This window comes from Meleagris gallopavo, chromosome 14, assembly GCF_000146605.3.
Source record: "Meleagris gallopavo isolate NT-WF06-2002-E0010 breed Aviagen turkey brand Nicholas breeding stock chromosome 14, Turkey_5.1, whole genome shotgun sequence".
Classification (NCBI taxonomy): Eukaryota; Metazoa; Chordata; class Aves; order Galliformes; family Phasianidae; genus Meleagris; species Meleagris gallopavo.
In genome coordinates this window covers 1,811,736-1,828,560 of record NC_015024.2, presented here as the reverse complement: position 1 = coordinate 1,828,560, position 16,825 = coordinate 1,811,736, and the positions used below count along the sequence as shown (strand labels likewise).

Below are 16,825 nucleotides of genomic sequence, written 5' to 3'. Positions count from 1 at the left end.
ATTCCTCATTTCAGATAATTCTAAAAGGTTTTTCTTATCTTTGTAAGTGAAGAAGACTTGAAAATTATCATCATTTTTCTACTGTGGATTAATTACAGCTGGAGCTTAATTGGGTATTTGTCCACGAAAAAGAAAAGTGAGGAATGAAAGTTTAATGTAACTTTCTTTGAAGTGAGGACAAAAGAACCAAGGCTCAAACACATGTTTTTTTAAAAAAGACATCTTCCATTCTCCAATGTCTTGAGCAAAATATACAGCATATATATTTATATATATAAAACATAACTACATTCAAGTAACCAAACAATTTACATTTTCCCAAACAGAGAAAATAATGCACGTGATTCACATACCTCACACCCGGCCATGCATAAAAGAACACTGCCAACAAATCAGCAGTTACACGTGATTATCCACACTACCGAGCTGCTACGCTGAAGTATTGACACATCACTGGCACACACCACTTAGCACTGCAGTTTTCTGCTCATAGCATTTGTGAGTCTGGCTCTGTTCAGACTATTTTTCTAAGATCTGTTCAAACTTAGGGTTGGTGAAGGAGAAGCCATCGAACGCAGACTGGTCCATGGAGTCAATCAGGTTTTTGTCACTGTAGGAGAGCTTCGGCTTCTCATTCAGAAATTCTCTGTCGAAGTTGTTGTAGTCACTCGCTGACTTCTGTTAAATAGAGAAGGAATGACAGTTTGGGGCAGGGCTGCAAACCTGGCTTCCAGAGCAACTCACCTCCCAAACCAGTTGGGTTCAGTGAAAAAAAATTCTTTGCCTATTTTAAACAATACAACAACTTACAACTGTGCAGCTACATGTTGTTGGAAACAAATAGCACTATTTTGCTTTGCAAAAAGAACCACCTGGACTCATGATGAAGTTTCACTTACGTACCCAAGGATTCTCTGCTGCCAAAAGCAATGCAGTTACATTTAAGCCCACAGATATTTTTAAATTCCTGAAAGCACTTAAGGTCTGCATTCAAAGAAAGATCTTGATGCCTTCTTGCAGCTGTCTCGTGTCTGGATAAAACTAATGTTTGTGCATGTTTCCTAAGAATTCCCACTACTGAAGGCCATGTTTTACTTTCTGAACCTTCAAAGCTTATAGTTTGCAGGACTATCACACTTCCACAGTGTCTTTTTATGTTAACGTGGGCCATGAAGCCTCCCATTCTTAAGTGGAACAATTCCTGCATCGAGGATATGCGGACATTTTAAGAAGACAGCTTAATCTGAGATCATTTATCTGTACCTGCAGCAGGGTTAAGGAAAACCGATCTGAATTTTTAACTCAGATGAAGCAGCAGCAGTCTGTGGTGATGCAGACTAAAAGCAGTTTGTTCTTCACACGCTCCTCCTTTTAGATAACATGAGGCACATGCACTGCAAACAGCTTTAATAGCAGTGGTGTGGAGAACACATCCTTCTGCCCAGCTGGAGACTCCCATGTGAGTTTGGAGCAGCAGAGGTATTTAGTATTGGTGCAGATCGTGCCTGTGGGCAGGGAGCAGCTGAGCAGCCCAAAGTTAATTGGTTCTTTGCCAAGATGGCAACACAGCAGAGAAAAGCTCAGCAGTGCTAGCAGTAGTGCTAACATCAAGGCATGGAAAACATTCACTTCTCCACTGATCTCAAGATTTAAGAAGGGTGGACTTCAGAACTATGAATGATTTTTCCTGAAGGCTCCTGTAGTGGTAAATAGGCTTCCTGAGGTTGTATAGGAAGGCTGTCTTAAAAGGAAGATTTCAGACTGGAAAACATTTCAGGTTTCAGGAGAAACTACAGTAAAAATGCTTGAAGCAAGTTAAGAGAAACCACCCATGACTCCTGTATGGGCATTTAGAATATTGCCAAGAAACAAAGAATCATCTACATACCACTTTTGGCTTGAAAGGAGGGTCTACCTCCCTCTTCTCCAGGGTTGTCCAGTTGATGGTTTTGAAGAAAGGATGAGCTCTGATATTCCCAGTGACACCAAGTCTTCTTGTTGGATCTCTTTCAAATAGCTGCAAGACAAGATAACCAATGATGTCTTGCATTTGCTAAGAAGGTGGTGGCACTGGAAAAAGTAACAGGTATGCTGCTGAACCAAAGTTGCTAACAGTAAACAGACATGACTACTAACTTTCACAAATTGAAAGCCAAGGGAGGTTATCTGCTAGCTGATAAGCAGCTCCTTTTAAAAGCTGAGATTTCAGGGAATCATAGAATCTTTTGAGTCAGAAGGGACCCTTAAGGCATCCCTTCCTCCTCCGGTAGTGAGCAGGGACACCCACAGCTCCATCAGTGCTCACAGCCCCATGCAGCCTGACCTTGAATGTCCCCAGGAATGGGGCACCACCACTTCTCAACAACAAACAAAAACAAACAAAAACTAAAACCTCCTTCCTAATATCCAATCTAAATCTCCCCTCTTTCTGTTTGAGAGTATTTCCCCTTGTCCTGTCACCACAGACCCAGCTGAAGAGTCTGTCCCCTTCTTTCTCACAGCCCCTTTGGATACTGACAGGCCGCTCTCCGCTCTCCCCGCAGCCTTCTCTTCTCCACCTGCACAGCCCCAGCTCAGCCTGTCCTGCATGGGACTCATAAGGGAACACCCCTATTTGGAAGAAATACGCTATGACGACCCACTCAAGGATAATCAAACTTACCTTTTCTAATATATCTTTTGATTCCTTGGTGATCCAGCGTGGGTAGTGAGGTGTGTCCACTCGGATCGACTCAAACAACTCATCTTCATCATCCCCATGGAAAGGGGACTGCCCAATGAGCATCTCGTATAGCAGGACCCCAAATGACCACCAGTCCACAGAGAATGTGTACTTCAAGCCTTGTAGAATCTTGTTCCATAAAAAGAGTACAGGGGAAGAAATGCGACTAATTAGTAAAAGGCAGAAGTGCGTGTCAAAAAAACAGAAGTGTGAGTTTAAGAGGAATCTTTATAACAAGCTTATCTGGAGAGGTGGAAAAATCCTGTTTTCCACCTATCCAGCTATCTGACAGGACTGCTGACACTGTAGCACTATGCTCAGCTGCTGCTGTGTGTGGAAATGTGGAAGCTCAGAGGACACATCTTTGTTCTCATTCTGAAGTTTTCTCCATTAACTTTGAATGCCACATTCTTGGAAACATCTACTCTAGTTTCATTACAAAGTAATAAACAGGGAATGGAGGAACACATAGCAATGCAAGCAGATTATTAACCATCAGACTTTGACGTTTATTGCTTTTAATAGCTAACCACCTTATTTGACTATCGTGCAAATCAGATAAGAAACCAGCTCTGAATACAAGGAATTTAACTGTGAGAGCCTCCTCAGAAGCTGTCTTTGCTTTGAATTTTGGCTGTTTACATGGGTGCATGTCTGTTTTATCACCTGCAGTGCACACATTTTGCAGGAGCCCTGCATGTATGCCAGTGTTAAGGCAGAAGGGAAAGCTACAGATTTTCAGCAACTGAAAAAATTACATTTTAAAAGAAAAAAATAGAGGTTTTGTAAAGTGTACTTTTAACTTACAAAAGTTAAGAACCTTCCACAGAAAAGCTCAGATTTAATGTTTTTCTTATACTAATTAGACTTTTTTGTTTTTTAAACAGTTTTGAACTGCTTTTCTTAAGAGGGAAGAATAACCACAGAGGCCACTCTAAGGTGGGTGCATTAAATCCACTGCAGCAGTGTGTGGCACTGATGTACTCACCTCTGGAGCAATGTAATCTGGGGTCCCACAGAAAGTGCTTGCCTTGTTCTCACCAACTACATTTTCTTTGCACATTCCAAAGTCAGCTATTTTGATGTGGCCTTCTTTATCGAGCATAACGTTGTCCAGTTTTAGGTCTCTGCAAAAGGGGATAAAAGAAAAATGGCATGTTTGAAAGACGAGTGAATCATTTTTGCATTCAGACGTATGCGTGTTCCTCCTGGCTAAGAACAGCCTTCCCTACATCACACAAAGAGGCTTTTCAAGGAAATAATCATCCATCAACACAATATCTATGGGATGGTAACTCCTGTACTTTGAAGATGGTAGGGAGAAAGGAAAACTTCTCCTCAGAGTAAGAAAGAGGCTGAGGTGCACATACAAAGTGATCGTATAATCCTCACCATCTGTTTCCATGTCCAGAACCACTCTCAGTGCTTCGGTTGCCTCTGGAAGGAGGTGTGAGTTAATGCCTCACGAGCCAACACAGCAGTGCTGCACCGACTGTGTAACTCAGAGGAAAAGCTGTCAGATGCCTGGAGTGTTTGGCACAAGCACCAATGTTCAAAGCCTGCCCAATTTTAGTACCACCTGTGACTTGTTCCTAGTTACAGCACAAGGGACTTTGTGTGCTGTGGCCCACTGTCTGTGACATGCCCTCTTCGTGCCTTTTCTCAGAACTGCACTCCTCATGCAGCAAGAGGAGTTTTAACAGCAGTTTCCAAAAGCTACATTCCCTGCCTTTGGCTGCAATGTGTTTTTTGTCCATCTGGCTGCAAAAGCACATACCGAGGAGGGCAGGCTGAAGAGAAACCATGCAGCCCTTCTGCTTACCAAGAAAGACTTGAATTGAGCAGATTTTACATGAGAAAAGGGCAGCCTTTCCTCCCTAGGAGCTTAAGCTTATCTTATCAGCTACTTACACTGCCACAAGGGTGAGCTGCACTATGAACCAGAGGAGTGAGCTGCAGTAGGAACCAAGAGCCCCTGCTCAAATGCAAGGCACTGTAAATCCCTCTGTGTTCGGGCATCTGCTGCTGTTCACCTGAGTAAGTTTCTGAAACAGGGAAAGCTCACTGTAACATAAGACACTGCTCTTATCTAGCTGCAAGTTCTAAAATCATCATTAGGGGTGAGAAGGGTTCACTGATGTGCATCACCTCCCTAAAACTGCTCCAGTTGTGTTCTGTGATTATATTGGTCAACTTCCTGTGTGAGACGGAGAAGAAAAGTACCTTTGGTTTTGCTGATGTCCTGTTGGTAAATGGTACTGTTTCTCTGAAAATATTCCATACTCTGAAATCTCCCTTTAAGAGCACTAATTTAACGAAGGGACATTTATAAGCAGGCCTGGAATTGCTCCACAAAATCTGGGATGGAAAGATTTCCTGCTGATAACAGCATGCTCCAACAGGTGTTTCTTTACAGCAGTAAAGGGAGGTGGGCACTACTGGACATCTCTGCATGCACTTACCTAAGGCCATGCATAACGTGCTCTCAAACACACAGATGCTGTCTGCTAGAGATAAGAGCTGCCTGAACAGGTAGTAACCAAACAGTGCTTTGGAGACTTGGGATCCCTTGTAATGTGGACATGTACAGTAAAAAGCATCTGATGAGCATCTGGTGAGGCAGAAGCATTGATTCTATGGTTTCACATAGATGGCAAAAGCAGATGACTTTCAACCTCTGTGATTTCACAGGGCTGGTAGGAACTGATCCCCACAGGGACCCTCACCATTGCCACTGCACTAGAAAGACTCGTAATTTGAAGGGACGGCTTAAAAATAACAGACAAAATTGCTTTTGTGTAACATAAATAACATTCCATCATTCTGGTTGCCAAGGAAAAGACACAAAGATACAAAATTCATCTCAGGCATGTTAATGCCCTTGGAATAACATCAAATGTCTGACAGACAGCCTTTACTTGTTACATCAATCAGTAACTCAAAGAGGCATGAAATGCTAAGGCATTTCCTAGTTCCCACGCTGGAACTAGACGCTACTCACCTATAAATAATGCCTTTGCTGTGAAGAAACTGTAGCCCACATAAAATTTCAGCTCCATAAAACCTGAAAAAACCAAAACGCCTTTTAGTTTATCTTTCCCAGTTAAAACACGAGACAGTGCAGCTGGCCAAAAGAACTGACATAAAACTTCATGAAGTGAGAAGTATTATATGTTCCTTTAAATACCCAGAAAGAGCAAAGCAATATTTAATGTTAGACCTGTATTTATACAGATAGATGTTATATAATATGCAAGTTAACCTTCACCACACAGCTGTGATGCCAAACAGTGGGGACAGCAACTTGCTTTAATGCTCCATTCTCTTTCATTGTGGAATGCTGTCCCTTTTCTACTCTTTAATAGTTCAGCATGTATTTATAGAGAAATATGCAAACAGTTTTTGAAATACAGTTACTGGGAGCTTAATACTTAATACAGCACTGCTTTAGGGGGGGATGGGGCATTAAAGGCTAAATTTGAAACAGACCTCAATACCTATATCCTTCTATGCCTGCCCAATTGCAGCACAGGCTGAAAAGAAGCACTGCTTCTGTCTCAAAAAGGAGGTGATAATCCAGAATAGCAAGGAAAACATTTAAGGAATGCTTTCTCTTCCCCCAAGAATGTATGCCTTTAATCCAATGAGCATTTCCTTAGAACAACACGCAGTAACACCAGGCATTTTCTTGTCCAGTTACACAATAGCACTGGTGCTTTTGAGTTTCCCATGCTGTTACATTTAAGATTCTCCCATGCACTCATTCAACAACACAATAACAGGCATTCTGCTGGGTGAGGTAGTTAAAAACTGATCTAAAACTAAAAGTTACAGTTGGGATAATACGATATTTTTGCATCTTTTAAAGTCTTCAGCTCTGGTTATCTTTGTCATAGGTTACTGACAGAATCACCTTCCCACTTTTATTCACATCTTGTGTGAAGTGCATGCTATCCTCCTGTACTGGTGACATTATTTACTAGATTCTCCCCGCCCCCTCCAATGCTGTTTTCTTATGAATTTTTTTTTTTCCATGGAAATACTCTCCTAATGAACACTAATGCTGTACTTTTTCATTGCTGGCTTATGCTGTGGCTTACCTAGCATCTTCATGTACAGACATCCCTTAAAGCAAGACAGTGGTTTATAAATGTTAAAACCAGAAGCAGAACAACCATAAAGCATTCATGGAGCTTGGGACTGAAGCACTGTGGACTTACGTTGCTCTGTAGAGGTCAAAACGCCCCTTGTCTTGTATGTGAAACATCAGGTCTCCCCCATTCAGGAACTCCATAACAAAAAACAGGTGATCCTGTTTGCAGATAATCAGAGAACAGAAACATTACTGATGCCATTGTTTACACAGTAAGTAGCAACGTGGCTCCTGGGTACCAAGTGGCCACATTCCTCATATCCTGAAATATTTACCTGTTTCGTGCACCTCTAAGAGTGTATGAAGTTGCTAAAGATTTGAGTAGCATGATCTTATAAGGCTGAAGAACTGATCATGTATTCTGTGGGCTTCTAGATTTAATTTAAATACACATTTAAACAGACTTACTGACTTCTGTCTCATTACTGACAGTCATTTTTGTTCCCTTCACTGAAGATGATAAAGCTAAGGTCAAGGCTTTAAATTAAACTGCCTCTTACTCCACATTGTATAGATGTTACTCAGATCTCATTCTATTTTCCTCAGTGGGTATCACACTCACATTTACTTTCCACAAGTCTTGTGAACCACTGCAGAGGAGCACAAGAAGAATGAAGCAGGAGTTAAATCCCCTAAGCTATTTTCACTTGACCATTGGTAACAGCACCCATTAAAAGGCTACGTGTGTTGTGTTGCTGTTGCCATTGGGTTTCTTTTCCTTACCTTTGTCTGGAACGTGCAATAAAGGTGTGTGAGAAATGGATTTTCCCATGCAAGTGCTAGGACCCGCTTCTCCACCATGGTACATTCCACATCATCATCAATTAGCACCACATCTTTTTTCAGAGCTTTGATAGCAAAGAACTCATTCTTTCCTTTTAGCTCAGCAAGCAGGACCTACAAATGAAACAAAAGATGAGATTACAGCACGTGTAGGAAAGACTGCTGTTGATGGTATCAGTTAAGGAAAAGTCAAGGGCATCTACAGCAAGTGCCATGACAACTGAACCACAGAAATGGGAAAGATGGGTGAGATTTGGGAAGGTGAAGCTGCTGGGCGTAGCTAAGAGGAGACAGGGTACAAAGAGCATGTAACACAGGCAGAGCAGCTGTCAGGCAGTTTTTCTGTCTTGTGATATCATAAATAGGTACCTGTTTCTTCATTGGAGCTGGAGTTTCACAGCCAACAGAGCACAGACCCCGAGGAGGTCACACCACTGCTGGACATGCACAGAGCAGAGGCAGACAGGAGTGGAAGGTCACGCTGCCCTCCCACGTATCCCCTCCCATTGCACTGAGTCAATTTCTATACAAAGTGTATGAACATGAATTATCCTTTTGGATAAAGGGTAATTCCTCTAAAATGGATATTAAATAATTCAAAACCTGCTGTGTATTAATGAATCCCTTCTGAGTTCTGACAGATTCAGGCAAAGGCTTTGTGTGTCTTTGACAAGGATGTTCCAAGCCCCAAATACTGCAGAGATCAAGCAAGGCTGTCAGTTTAAGCTCTGTAAGTTTGCTACATACCTTTCCAAAACTTCCTTTCCCCAGTACTTTATGGAAGACAAAGCTGTCTATATTGAATTTTCTCCTGCTTGCAATTCGTGGTGCTGGCTTGGCAGTGCTTCCCTCCCAGAGTTTATCATACTGGCTATCTGCTAATTTAAAAAGGGAGGTTAAAGATCAGTATATTTAGAAAAACTGCACATCTCAGATCCCCTGCTAGGAATTAGTGACACAGTATTTCAATTCAATGACATGCTGTTTCAGTTCATCTGCTGCTGGGACACTGGCCAATCTAACCATGCAGGTCAAATCACATAGTTTACAACAAGTTTAAATTACTCAAGAACATTTGATAACGTTGGATTGGAATTTGTGATCATTTCTGATGCTGGGTTTAAGCAACACATACATTACAAAAATAAAAGAGCCTAACTTTATCACTAAGATACAGAGCATAATTTGGAGAACAGGAGAGGAGAGGTTAGCCCTGCTGTCTGAGGAGAGAGGCCATAAAAAATCTGGTTTGAATTTGATCAAAGAATCACCAATGTTGGAAAAGACCTTGAAGATCATCCAGCCCAACCATCTACCTACCACCAGTATTCCCCACTAAACCACGTCCTTCAGTACAGCATCTAAATGTTTCTTGGACACCTGCAGGGGTGGTGACTCCACCACCTCCCTAGGCAGCCCATTCCAGCACCTGATCACTCTTTTGGAGAAGAAATTATTCTAAATATCCTACCTGAACCTCCCTGATGCAACTTGAGGCCATTCCCTCTCATCCTATTGCTGTTTCCTGGCAGAGGGGCCAACCCCCACGTCATCACAACCTCCCTTCAGGAAGTTGGACTCCTCCAGACTGACCAATCCCAGCTCCCTCAGCCACTCCCCATAAAACTCATGTTCCAGTTCCCTCACCAGTTTCACTACCCTTCTCTGAACACATTCCAGGACCTCAATGTCTTTCTTGTAGAGAGAGGCCCAAAACTGAACACAGTGCTTGAGACCTCAGAGCTGAGTACAGGGGGATGACCACTTTCCTGCTCCAGTTAGGAACAGAGGATGCTGGCTAAAACGCATGAAAACAACAGTTAAGTTTGATTATATTCTAAAATGAATAACTATCATTCCTTGGATCCCTACTGCATAGATCTACTATGTCACCAACAAGACGCTGATGACAATCACAAGATGATATTGTATACACCCTACAAGCTGCACAGCATCTGAAGCAGGCAGGAATCACAATGGCTGCAATCCTGTCCTAACATTCAACCAAACCACCTTTGCAAGAGGTTACTTGCTCTCTTTTGGGAAACCAGAAGAAGGATGATAAATAACACTCATTTTCTTATGGGCATTGCAACAGAACTGTCTTAGTGTATAGCTGTGAAACCACCATTTTCTTCTTATTGAGCCTGGAGATTTTCATCTGATACAAAGTCAGCTTTTTGTTACACTTACCTTGAATAAAAAATCACAAGTTACTAAACCCAGATACATTAACTGCTAGAACTCTTTAACAATAGTAAAAAGTACAAATAAACCCTCATTCTGAACCTGCTGAGACAATTTAAGTGGGATCTGGAATCCTATCTCAGCTGTTCAATCTCAGCTAGTGTTCTGGCTCTTGAATCCCACAACTGACAGCAGTTGTCACTGCACAAAGGCTTCTAACATACTGGGAACAAAGTTAACAATATACGAGACATCTTGGGGGAGGTGGAGAGGTGTCAGAGCAGTGAGCTGTCCCCCCCTGCCACTCAGGATCAGTGTCACAAGGACATCACACACAGGTGTTCTGCAGAAAAGTGGGCTTGCTCGTATATTGAAAAAACACTGCTCTTTGTCAAGAAGTTATTGAGCACTTTGCATGGTCAGGTAAAAATTGTGTGTATATTTTTAACAATGCTTGTTCAAAAAATCGTCTAACAGAAGGCAATAACGAATAACTGAAACTAGCAGCTTCTGCAGTCTGGTGGGTAAATGGCTGGAGGAAAATACTGTTGCTTTTCTCACCTGTTGTATCCCCTCCTGGACCTCGAGGTTTCTTATCAAAATCCTGGTAAATACCAACATTTTCTACAGATCCAGAATCAGACCTTCGTGTGGACTTCTAAGGAGGAAGGGAACACTTTAAGCTCTACTGATACTGGTACTTCAGAAATATCTGCAACAAGAGCTGGTAAATGCAACGCGATGGCAGTATAATCTTTGCTTTTTAATAATTAACTCCCAGCACATCTCTCCTGTGGAATTCTAGTTCACAGACTATCTAGCCACACTTTTTCAGCTCAGCCAATCATTTTACTTCTTTCACTGCAAGAAAAACAATCACCAGAAATCCTAAACAGTCTGTGTAGTTATTTGCTGAAAAACTACAAAAGGTTTGAATCCGCAGTGAAAATAATTGTTTGGTTTGAATTTGCTGTAGGAAACTGTTCCCTGGACTTGTGTTAATTTTTCTGGAAGAGGAGATGGGAACCACTGCAATACTGGACACAGTATTGCACATTGTCAATGTGTGACATCCTTCTTTAGCACATGCAAAGAAATTTTAGGTAGGAACATCACAGAGATCAAGTTCTACTAATGAGCACATCAAGTTTTTCTGTTTTGTGAAAGCTGGTGCAACAGCTCTCAGTGCTTCCAAAGCAAATAACCTGTTAAAGCTAAAGGAATGCCTCCGCTGAGAGGAAATACTGTTGGATTTTGTGATATATTTTCCTGTTTTATTTCAGAGCTTGTGTTTGAATCTTAATTTCCAACTCAGAAGTCAACAGCAGTCTGTACACAAAAAACAGCTACACTGCAGCAGGAGGCCAACAAGATAAGTTATGGGGCCAGTGCTAATTCCAGGGGCATTTTCTTTCCAAAAACTGAAACGATTTGGTCTATTTCTCCTTACGTGTTTAATTTTAGCATTCAAGAGAAATTCTAAAGTTGAAGCACGAGAAAAACAGACTTCAGCTTTATGCTTTGAACACAATTAAACAGAAAGGGAGAAAATAACCCTGGGACTGTCGAAGAGCCAAGGTGCATTTCAGGGAGAACACTCCTCCTTTTTCAGAATTCTTTGTCAGGAGGGATGTTTCTCTCCTCAGCTTCACCTCTAAGTTGCTGACTTATCCTCCTTATCACTGTTATCCTCCTTATGGTCAAATTAAGAAGAGAAAGTTGTTTACATTCCCTCTGTTCCAAACTTCCATTCCCAACAAAAGTGATATGGAATAGGTGAAGTAAAATAAAAACCAAAAATGCTCTCAAACAACTAATTGAATGACAAAGGGCAATAAAACACACCTGGCTGACTTGAGTTAAGGCTTCAGCTAGCAACTTCTGGTTAATTCCACACAGGTTGGCCACCTTCTTTTGGCATTTATGATGCACATTCATTGCACATTCTAAAATAAATTTAAGGACAGTTATACAAGCACCAGGGAAACAACATCTGAGATTACAACAAAATGGCTTTTTTCTCAGTGCAGTTCGTAAGCATTACAGCAAGTCCAGGTTAGACATCAATCAATGATTACAAATAAAAGTTGAAATTTTTATCTTTAACACAACGAAGGCTACAAAAATACAAAAATTTCAACCATTCTTCTCTTCTCAAAGTCTGTTACAATAAAGATCATCTTACAGTCTCACCAGATTTCAGCTATCCCCCAGCAGCAATTTTGATTATGCTCAAGATTACATCTCCACTGCACGTCTTCCAATGCATGAGATGCTCAGCTTGGCTGAGCTGTCACACGAGCCAAGCACCTCGCTGTCCCCCTTTACTAAAAAGCTGTTTAAACGATACAGGGATGATAAATCTCATTCTGCATAATACACAAATGCAGTGTGTGGTGATAGCTAATCTCTAGCAGGGGGCAGAGAGAAAGTGATCGTGCTGGACAAGCAGTGGGAGGTCCCAGCTGCCCTCCCTTTTCCTCCATACCTTCACATTTGAGTCCTTGCTTGACCAGCCCCCAGAGCAGGCTGCCGCAGTGGTCACAGAAAGTAGGGCTCATGTAGTTGTAAACTTTGAAGCGGTGAGGCATGTCAATGTTGAAACGTTCCTTCTGAAACTGTGGGCAGAGAGATGGGTGAGGCACTTGACCCAAAAGAGGACCAGCTTCCTATAGAAAATAGCTTGGAAATTACAAAGCTACAATAATTTTATCCTGGATAGCCCAGTCTTAACATTCTGCATGTAAGAATTTGGGTACACATCCCAGCCTAACAGGGCAGTGACTGAACAAAAACATGCTTTTAGCCTCTCTTTACATCTTACCACATTAGCAGTGAACATGAAGCTACAGAGTAAAATATATGTGAGACAATCGTGCGAGATTCTAGGGGTCCTGACAATAGTCAACTCTCACTTTCAAGTACTGATGTTGTATTACGTGTGGTACTGTGTTATGTACTACATCCGTACATAACACAGATGAAAGATAAGTCTCTGCAAAACATACTCAAAACATCAGGAAAGCAATGCCACCTCACCCTCACAATACATCACTAGGTGTAGCAATACACCATGCCACAAAACACATCCAAGAGAAAAATTTGGTATTTGGGGCTTTCGAAGCCTACAAAAATCCTTCAATCCTTCTTGATCCATGAAAGCATCCTTCTTCTAGTAGGGAGCGAAGCACCCATCAATATTACCCACCTCCTTCTAGGGCTTTTAACTACCTTTTTTTTTATTTTTTACTTCAAAGTTTCACCCACTACATATTCAAACCCATTCTTAAAAAGTAACTCCACTGCGCAGCCAAACACCTCCCAGAAGAACCTGCCTGTTTCTGTACAGGGTTTTGTTCGCTCAGTAGTTAGTTACACTCCAAGGACACTGTTCCAGCTCTTACCATTGTGTCTCTGCTGTTGGCTGCAGTACCAGTACACCTCCCAATGATTTTATCAATACATTTCTTATGAATAGCAGCGTTGCATTCTTCATGACATGTACAAGGAAAAAAAAGAAAAAGGATTTCTTCAGATAATAAATACATGGGATGAGGTGCTTGCATTTCATAGCACAACATGAAAAACACACCATCATACCATCGTACCAAACATTTCTATCAAGATCATCTTTTTAAAGCAGTATCCCTTTCATTCTCTTCTGTCATAGCCTCTATTTCTAAATGAAATCTGTCTCCATTAGATAATACCACCAGAATTTGATAACATGAGGACAATATTAGGCTTTTGATCCTCTTTGATACCTCCCCTGCTGTTTGAAATAACACACAGATCTACTGTAAGTTAGGAAGTACTTTTGAATTCAGCTGTAAAAATCCATCAGTAACTGTAATTCCTTTTACAAAAGGTTTCACAAAAGCAGCTGTCATGTATGAGTGCAACTTTTCCAGTGTATTACACACACGCTAGAAGAACAGTTTGTCTAAATCTTGGTTCTAAAATTTCAGGTAGGAACCACAACTAGGCAACTTTAGATCATCACACAAAATTTATGTTTAGCATCTACTGATGATGGAGATGTTTGTGCAAATTTACAGAATTTTTTTTTCCAAAGGTAACTACTGGATCTATAAAATAAATTAGATCTATAAAATAATGTAGAAAGTAATACAATAAAAAGACAAAATTCAACTTACGCCTACATTTGTATCCTTGTTTGTTCAGTCCCCTGAAAAGCAAATGATAGAGAAGGAAATCACATAAGTATATGCTTGCTAGAATAGAAGTGTTTTGGTTTTTTTCCTATTTTCACTATGTCATTCAATTTCTTCATCCATGGGACCATTTGCTCCCATTAATAAACTGGTCTAAGTTCTGGTATTCAGAACCCACTGCCTTAGGAAGACAAGACTTAGAAATAAAGGTAGTATGTTCTGAAAGGCTATCACATTAGCAGGAGAACACAGAAAAAAAACAAAGCTTCAATCACAGGGAAATTCCTCCTGACTTGGCTTACTGTTAGAATGACTTTCTTAACAAATTGATCCATCTTGATGGGTCTTCACTCTGTTATCAGCTACTTCACATCTCAAAGTCTGAGAGTGTACATACTTTCCAACTTGTACTACTAATGAATTTACATCTATGTTTTATTTCAATATACGAGGGCAATTTTACAGTTATTTATCCTTTGAAGGTAGGGGAAGTTTAGTGCTTCCTTCTTACCATACAAACTCTTTGCAGACAGAACAAAATGTGGGCTGTCCAAAGAAGGTAGCAATAAATTCATGATTTTTGATGTAGTGGATCTTTGCTTGCTTGATAGCTCCTCTCCTGTTGATAGTTACTGTTCCCTCTTCTTCCCTCATTGACTGTCTGCAATCTAAGGAGAGAAGTAGGCAGCCAAGAAGACATACTTTTAATTCTAAGTTATTAGGAAGACTAACATTTGTTTCTCCAAAATACTGTTTCCTCTTCTGTTTCCAGCTTGTATTTCTAATTTACACCTCCATCATCCTTGCAGACATTCAGTTCAACAAGCACAAAGCACACAAATGCACTGGTTCCTAAGCATTCTTTTTGCAGGCAGCTCTCACTCCTGCTCCTTCAGAGGAAGCCTCCAGCAAATGAAGCTGACAAGAAGCAGAGAAGTAGCACAGGCTCACTAGAGAAATGACAACTACAGACGTTTCTTGAAAAATTCTAAGCTCTAGTTCATATTAAAGAGAAATTATGTTTTATTGGAAGCAAGACATCTTCTCCATCAGTAGAAGCCTTTTCATACTCTGCATGCCCTTCTGAATCTGACCCGAGTCATCACTGGACCATGTGGCTGTTTCATTTTGAAATATGAATTTCCTCAGGCCCTCAGGAATTGGCTGAGAACTGGCCCATACAGACCCTTCATTACTGGTTATAGTTATTTCTACCCATTTCCAAGGAAGCTTCCCAGTTTGTATCACAGAAGTGAGTCTCCTATGTCATAATCTCTCAGCCACAACTCAAGACTCAATAGTGACTCTACACGTTTTGGAAACAATAGGAGGAGTCTGCAAAAGAAATGACTCCATAAAGGTGCATCAAAATTGACTGGGATAACTGGCAATTTAACTGTAGGGCACATCTCTTCTGAACAGAAAGGAGCTGATGAGAGACAATCTTGATTCAGGAGGGAAAGACACAAGCCTCAGTCAGCACAGGAGCAAGTGCATTGCTAAGCATGTCAGTTCTGCTCAGCAGCTAGAGGGTCGCAATGAGGAAAAACAGAGCCATGGCTCACAGGGTGGAAGTGCTGCAAAGTTTAGGGTAACAAGACTGCCTTGTGCAGGGTGGGAGGTTTCACAACCATGGAGCAACACAAAAGCCATAGGAGTACTTTTCCCATTGCCAACACAGCTGGGGTTTGATTTACTCCATGGCACTGCTGCCTTTCAACAGCGTCAGGCAGTGCTTTGCCTTCTATAAGGGCTGCTCCAAAAGGGATGCCTCCTATCTTATTCTGTCAGCCCACAAAGTCAGAGGCAGATGTCGGTGGGATGGCAGTTGAGGTTGAACCTTCCTACCAATATTCTGTGACATTTTGTTGCCAAACAGAGACGGCAGCAGAGTCAGACAAAACGGTGTTGGACGTGGAAGTGCTTATGAAACAAAGGGGTGTCACTGTCTTTCTCCATGCAGAAAAATTAGCACTAACTGACATTTATCAACACTTGCTGAATAGAGACCAGCTGGTGGATGTAAGCACAGTGAGGTGGTGGGAGGTGTGCTTCAGCAGTGGCGACAGCAACACAAAAGACCAGGTCATCATCACAGAATCATAGAATGGCCCGGATTGAAAAGGACCATAAAGATCACATCGTTTCAACCCCCCTGCTATGTGCAGGGCTGCCAGCCACTGGGAAGCATTACTTCTGGAGTGACCTACGTATACTGACAGAAGCAGCCTTGTTTCCTTTGCCAAGTCACATTAACCACAATGCCTGCATTTACTGCTAAGTTACCCAAGAGCCCTGTTCTTGTTGCTAAATGTGTTTGTTCTTTGTCATTTTATCAGCTGTCTGCCACTGCTGCAGTTCCAACACACCACTGAACCTGGAAGACAATCTATCATCCAACACCATTTCGAGTGTCCTGAGCTAATTCATCAGTCACAGACAACAGCAGTCAGCCCACAGCAGCACTCGCTATTGTAGAAAAGAAAGGTCAAAGTCAGTTCAGATGTTAAGAAAAGATTAAGCATTTTACTGCAAAGAATGATCAAAAAGGACCCCCTGGTTTTTAGCATCAGATATTAAAGCACTTTCCTGAGAAACCGACCACCTGGGTCAGAGAAAAACCCACCCTGTCTTGACCTGATGAGTTTAAAAGATGCACTGACACCACGTACACTGCAACTTCTTTAGGAATAGGATTCAATTCTGCTGTTCAAACAGGCCATGAGTTCACCCAACAAGGACTCCCATCAACTGCTGCACTCCAGGCTCACTCATGTCTGCAAACAGTACTATCCTTTGGTTGAA

The 16,825-nt window shown here is 41.5% G+C and overlaps 1 protein-coding gene across 1 annotated transcript; it reads right to left on the bottom strand.

The window, feature by feature from the left end:
* Nucleotides 1-133: 133 nt before the first annotated feature.
* On the bottom strand, nucleotides 134-14,803 carry PRKCD (protein kinase C delta; the record flags this gene model as incomplete). Its single annotated transcript, XM_031555499.1, has 14 exons — nucleotides 134-678; nucleotides 1,889-2,017; nucleotides 2,663-2,851; nucleotides 3,711-3,849; nucleotides 5,724-5,786; nucleotides 6,943-7,034; nucleotides 7,599-7,772; nucleotides 8,406-8,533; nucleotides 10,407-10,503; nucleotides 11,691-11,791; nucleotides 12,334-12,463; nucleotides 13,250-13,335; nucleotides 14,003-14,034; nucleotides 14,532-14,803. Coding segments are annotated over 14 exons (1,791 nt in total), but the record flags the coding sequence as incomplete, so codon positions are not given.
* Nucleotides 14,804-16,825: the final 2,022 nt, after the last annotated feature.